The sequence below is a fragment of the Callorhinchus milii genome, unplaced genomic scaffold (assembly GCF_018977255.1).
Source record: "Callorhinchus milii isolate IMCB2004 unplaced genomic scaffold, IMCB_Cmil_1.0 Scaffold1042, whole genome shotgun sequence".
Lineage (NCBI taxonomy): Eukaryota > Metazoa > Chordata > Chondrichthyes > Chimaeriformes > Callorhinchidae > Callorhinchus > Callorhinchus milii.
The window spans coordinates 17904-23926 of record NW_024705783.1 but is presented as its reverse complement, the minus strand read 5'-3'; the positions used below and the strand labels follow the sequence as shown (position 1 = coordinate 23926).

At 46.8% G+C, this 6023-nt stretch overlaps 1 protein-coding gene across 1 annotated transcript; it reads left to right on the top strand.

Moving 5' to 3' along the window:
• Positions 1 to 511: 511 nt before the first annotated feature.
• Positions 512 to 5260, top strand: LOC121852688. Its single transcript, XM_042346580.1, has 2 exons — positions 512 to 853; positions 4598 to 5260. The coding sequence occupies exons 1-2, from the start codon at positions 818 to 820 to the stop codon at positions 4964 to 4966; spliced, it is 405 nt and encodes a 134-aa protein (XP_042202514.1). The 5' UTR covers positions 512 to 817; the 3' UTR covers positions 4967 to 5260.
• The last annotated feature ends 763 nt before the right edge of the window (positions 5261 to 6023 follow it).

The following is a 6023-nucleotide window of genomic DNA, read 5'->3' as shown; positions in this document are numbered from 1 at the left end:
CAATATATTCTGTGAAGCGCTTTGAATGTTTCAAAAACGAGAGAAGGTGCGATGTCAAAACAAGGAGTCCTGCAGCTCAATGGTTCTAGCACTCGATTTGCAAGTGAGACACATAATTCCCGCCAGGTCACGTTTCCTTGCTCCGCAAGACTGATAATAATATCTCAAGAAAACAAAATAATAGATTGGTCACTTCAGTCTACGATAGTTTGTGGGACGCTGCTGTGCACAATTCGCTGACACATTTTGACCAAAAACATAGAGTCAATTCACTTTACGTGATATGCTGTGAAGCACTTTGAGACGTATTGAAGACGTGAAAAGCGCTATATCAAAATGCAAGCCTTATTATTGTTATAATTATGGTTTCTCTTATTGGAGGTTTGATGTTAAAAGGGGAACTCAACAATATAACTCATTGATTTTTTCAAACTGCTACGAAATCTCCCCAGGATGTTGCTTGTAGCAGCCATGCAGCCAGTAAGAACTGAAAGTAGAATTTATTTTAGGAGTTCTTGTGTGTGGGTTGTCTATTATATATGGAAACCCATCACCATCCTTGTGGGTATCGAAACTAAACTAAGATTTCAAAAGCGTGAACCTTGTTACTCAGAGGCCAGAGGGCGAGGGATTGAGCAACAAGATGACACCCGTGTAATCCAATAAACTCACTTTCTCTTTCATTTTGCGCTCATCAGGGTATTTTTGTTGAGAAATCCGCGGTATCGAGCCGATTATTATCTTCGCTATAAAACACAAGCTCATTGGCAGCCTGTAAGACAAGGAGAAAGACAGGGCGAGAGAAACAGACAGAAGAATGACGGCACTTCAGCGCACCGTCAAATATGATCTGGTAAGAATTTAACATGGGCAAGGTTTAAATTTTGAAATGACTAAGAATTTTTAACTGGACAAAACAATAACAATGATCTCACGTTTGACTCTTTCGCTTCCCGTCCCTTTGATGACATTTCAAAGTGATTTGCAGAATCTCACTGTACAGTGTGGTGACTGTGTGTTTAACCTGGCAGCGCCTGTCTGCTCACAGTGACGGCTCTATCAACAGCAGTCCAGTGAGCAGCTTTATCTGTCAAACACTCACCAGAAGTGTGCGAGTTTGAGAGAGAAAGAGAGAGCGTGAATATATGATAAAGTGTAGTGAATATGTTTTACGGGAGAGACACAGAGACAGAGATAGAGAAAAAGAGAGAGAGGGGAGGCGAGAGAGAGATTGAGAGGGAGCGAGAGAGGGTTTAGAGAGAGAGAGAAAGAGAGAGCGTGAATATATTATAAAGTACAGTGAATGTGTTTTACGGGAGAGACACAGAGACAGAGAAAGAGAGAGAGACAAAGGAGGCGAGAGAAAGATAGAGAGAGGGCGAGAGGGGGTTAGAGAGAGAGAGATAGAAAATATGCGATAGACTGAGAGAGAGAGAGAGAGAGAGAGAGAAGAGAGAGAGACTGGGGGAGAGTGGTAGAGACTCAGAGTGTGACTGAGTTGGAGACAGACTGCGAGAGAGAATTATGATCCCACAGAGAGCGAGAGAAAATATGCACGCGATTAAGAGAAAGACAGATACAGGGAGTTGTTGAAGTGAGAGAGACTGCGAGAGATAGAGACACTAAGATTTTGAGCGAGAGAGAAACGCACACAGAGAAGGAAACTGGGAGAGAGACATTTTGAGAAGGAGAAACTAAGGTTTTGAAAGAGAAAAAACTGACCAATGGAAACATGGCCTAAAATTCAACGAGAAAGAGAGAGACACTAAGAGATTCTGAGAATGATAGACGGTGCCTTCTGCTCCCCTCTCGACTCTCTACCCCCTCGTCGCTCCCTCCCTTCCCTCCCCTCACCCTGACCATTCCCCCCTGCTCGAGTCCTGACCTAACTGTACAGCGCCTTGGGTCGTTCTCCCGACGTAAAAGGCGCTCAATAAATGGAATCTTGTTGTTGTACTAAAAGAGAATGAGAGCGAAACTGCCTTTTCCCGAAGTTAGCGGAGTGGGAGAAGTTGAACAAAAACCCCATGTTCATTTTTTTAGCTCAGTCGTTATATGACTTGTCTCGCAAGCAGGACTCCTTCGATCGATGCCCAGCTGTGTGAAACCTTGAGCAAGTTTCCTAGCTGCACACACCTAGTAATAATCCCTAAAGAAAACTAAAGCAAAGATAATTGGTCGCACAATGCACAACTATTTGTAGGATACTGCTGTGTGCAATTGGACGCTGCGTTCATCCCACGAAATATACATTCAATTCACTCTACAGTTCTGTTAAGCGTTTTCAGACCTCTAGACAAAACCAATTAACAGACACCAGTTAAGTGAGCTGTCTGCCAGTTCACCAGAAACGTGGTAGACTGGGAGAGAGAGAGAGAGGGGTGGCGAATATATAATAAAGTGTAGTGACTGTGTTTTGCGGGAGAGACAGAGAAAGAGACTGAAACGGGGTGAGAGGGAGAGGTAGAGAGAGAGAGAATGTGCGGGAGACTGAGAGAGAGACACCGGGAGAGTGTGACATAGACTCAGAATGTATCTGAGAGTGAGAGACTGCGAGAGAGAATTATGATCTCAGAGAGAGCGAGTGAAAATGTGAAAGAGATTAAGAGAGAGAGACAGATACAGGGAGCGATTGAGGTGAGAGAGATTGCGAGAGAGAAAGCGAAACTAAGACTTTGAGCGAGAGAGACACACAGAGAGAAGGAAACTGGGAAGGAGACATTTTGAGAGCGAGAAACTAAGAGATTTCGAGAGAGAGAAGAAAAAGAGAAAGAGTAACACAGCGAAAAACACAGGGAGAAAGGAAGAGAAATTAAGAGATGTTGAAAGTGATAGAAGTACTAAAAGAGAAGGAGAAATTGTATTCTCCTAAAGTTAGTGGAGTGGGAGATGCTTACCATGAAACCCATGTTATTTTTATTTATTTAGTCCATGTTAGGTCATTGGTTAGACAGTTTGCCTCGCAATTAAGAGACGTTGAATCGATACCCAGCAGCGTGAAACCTTGGGCAAGTTTCCTTACTCCACACACCTAATCATAATCACTCAAGAAAATAAAAACAATAATAATTGATCACTCTATGCATAACTGTTGGTAGGACACTGTTGTATGTAATTGATTGCCGCGATTAGTCCATGAAATATATCGTCAATTCATTGTACAGTACAACAACAAGATAACATTTATAGAGCGCCTTTGTCGTCGGGAGGACGTCCCAAGGCGCTGTTCATTTGGGTCAGGACACGAGCAGTGTGGGAAATGGTCAGGGTGAGGGGAGGGAAGGGAGGGAACGAGGAGGGGGTTATGTTGAGAGTGATGGGAGGAAAGGGAGAGAGCGAGGAGGGAGTAGAGCGTCGAGAGGGGAGCTGAAGGCTCGGTCAAAGAGAAAGGTCTTGAAACCGGCCTTCAAGGAGGAAAGGGTGGAGGCAAGGCGAAGACACTGGGGGATGGAGTCCCAGAACCTTCGATCGGAGAGGCTAAATGTCCGACCACCGATGGTAGGGCGGTAAGGGCGGGGGATGTGCATCAGACCGGAGCCAGAGGAACGGAGGGTACGGGCAGGTAGGTAGGGGGATAGTAGGTCGGAGAGGTAGGAGGGAGCAAGGCCATGTAGGTGAGGATGAGGATCTTGAATTCGATCCTCTCGGGGATGGGGAGCCAGTGCAGGCGAGCGAGGGTGGGATTTATGTGGTCGCTAAGGCTGGTGCGGGACAGTACACGAGCTGCAGAGTTCTGAAAGAAGACAGTTTGTTTGAATCGCCCCAGTACACACCTGAGCTCGGAAGCTGCGTTGTCTGAGCTGTCCAGCGCTGGTGCGAGAGACAGAGACATTCTAAGAAGCGATTTTAGACGTCCAAAAAAGACGAGAACAGTGTTACAAATGCAGTGATTAGAATTATAACATTTGCCCTGAGCAGGGCAAGGACGAGGAGTCAAACAATTTTAGCTTCGTTGACAATGAGAAACTCTCTGTCTCGGGCACCAACGCTGGACAACGCAGCTTCCGAGCACAGGTGTGTACTGAGGCGAATCAAACAAACTAACTTCTTACTGGGGAGAAACTGAGCCAGGCTGACACACAGTCACTGAGACAGGCTGACACACAGTCACTGAGACAGGCTGACACACAGTCACTGAGCCACGCTGAGACACAGTCACTTAGCCAGGCTGACACACAGTCACTGAGCCACGCTGAGACACAGTCACTGATCCACACTGGCACACAGTCACTGAGTGAGGATGTCACACAGTCACTGATCCAGGCTGACACACTGCCACTGAGCCAGGCTGACACACAGTCACTGAGCCACGCTGAGACACAGTCACTGTCCAGGCTGGCACACAGTCACTTAGTGTGGATGTCACACAGTCACTGATCCAGGCTGACACACTGCCACTGAGCCAGGCTGACACACAGTCACTGAGCCAGGCTGACACACAGCCACTGAGCCAGGATGACATAGAGCCGCTGAGCCAGGCTGACACACAGCCACTGAGCCAGTCTGACACAAGTCTTACTGAAGTAATGAATAATATTTGATGTATATTACAAAGCGTGTTAAGAATCCGTGTTTATCGATCTGTTTTGTTGCCCAGTTTCAGGAGGTGGGAGTGGCCCTCGCGAGGCAATCTAAAACCGCAAAGCCTCAGGAGGGGGTGAAGTTGACGGCCTATCACCTCCACCCTGGGGTGTCTGACCCGCTGGTCTCCAGCGCCCGCAAATCTCTCCCGAACATCACTGTCTGTGTGCAGACCTGCGAGGGGAAGCAGAGGGCTCTGCAGATTCCAATGCATATGAGAGTCTACGAGCTGAAGAACGCGATATCCCGGGAAATGGGAATCCCGGTAGAATCCCAGATCCTCTACTGGAAATCTTCGGAGCTGGAGAAAATGAAGAAGCTTTGCGACATTACCATGAAGGACAGCATTTGCGTCACTGTGGTGCACAAGTGCCTCGGAGGCTGATGTGTGGAGACTACATCTCTCACTTCCCCATCCTGTTTGTGCTCGCTTTCTCCACACTGGAGATTTCTGCTCTAACGCCTTTCCCCGGCTCTCTCTCTCTGCACTTTTGCTCGATATCCCGCACTGAAGCTGTATTCTCTAACCCCATTCCCCAGATCACTCCGTCTCCCTCTCTCTCATGGTTTTGCTAATGATGCCGATAAAAAATTGTGTTTGACACTTTTGCTGTTGGGAGATTTTCTCGATGCATGTTATGTCCCGTGATTAACAAGGATTAAATATGTGAAAATAGAAGATATTCGGATTGATTTGACATAATGTGTGTTAGAGAGAGAGAGAGTTAGACGGATAGACAGACTGAGGAAAAAGCTGAGGGAGAGAAAGATGTTCGAAAACAAAACAACACAATTATTTATGTATAGTGCTGTTCAAGTGGGAAACATCCGAGCGCATGATAGTGGCAGACTCTGGAAACAATTCATGGGAGCGCGAGTTGGGAGGTGAGCTAATTTAGTTGGGAAGTGAACAAAAAANCAACAACAACAAAATTGCTTTTGTTGGGAGCCTTTCACGTGAGGAGGACGTTCCATGGCGCCAGAACTGTCCGCACAACAAAACACGATGTATGTCAATGAATTTGGAGGATTCATTTAGATTCTGGGCTGGGGTTGCGTTTGGCCTTCGACGGTCTTAGCCCTGGTCTTGTCCCTGACTCTGACCAATGAGTCTTTAGGCAGCATTTGATAGTATGGAGGAAGAGGGGGTTGGGTGTTGTGGGGTGGTGGTGGGGTGGGAGAGGCAGAAGGAAGAAAGTAGAGTATTCCAAAGTTTCGATTTGCAGCGACTAAATGCACGGGAACTAATGCTGGATTCGAGGTGATCAGAGAGAAACAGGAGGCAGGAGAAGGCTGAGCGGAGGCTGTTGGCGTTTAATTTGGAGATGTTGGAAGTTACTAGATCAGTAAAGTAGGGAAGTGCGAGCATGAAATGTTTGTGTGATGCTGCTGTGCAGAATTGGCTCCAGCATTTTGTGGGCCATACGCGGCGGCCAATTTCG

Coding starts and splice junctions, on each gene's coding strand:
- LOC121852688 (XM_042346580.1), top strand. CDS start 818: ATGACGGCACTTCAGCGCACCGTCAAATATGATCTG. Junction 854..4,597: donor GCACCGTCAAATATGATCTG/GTAAGAATTTAA, acceptor TTTGTTGCCCAG/TTTCAGGAGGTGGGAGTGGC.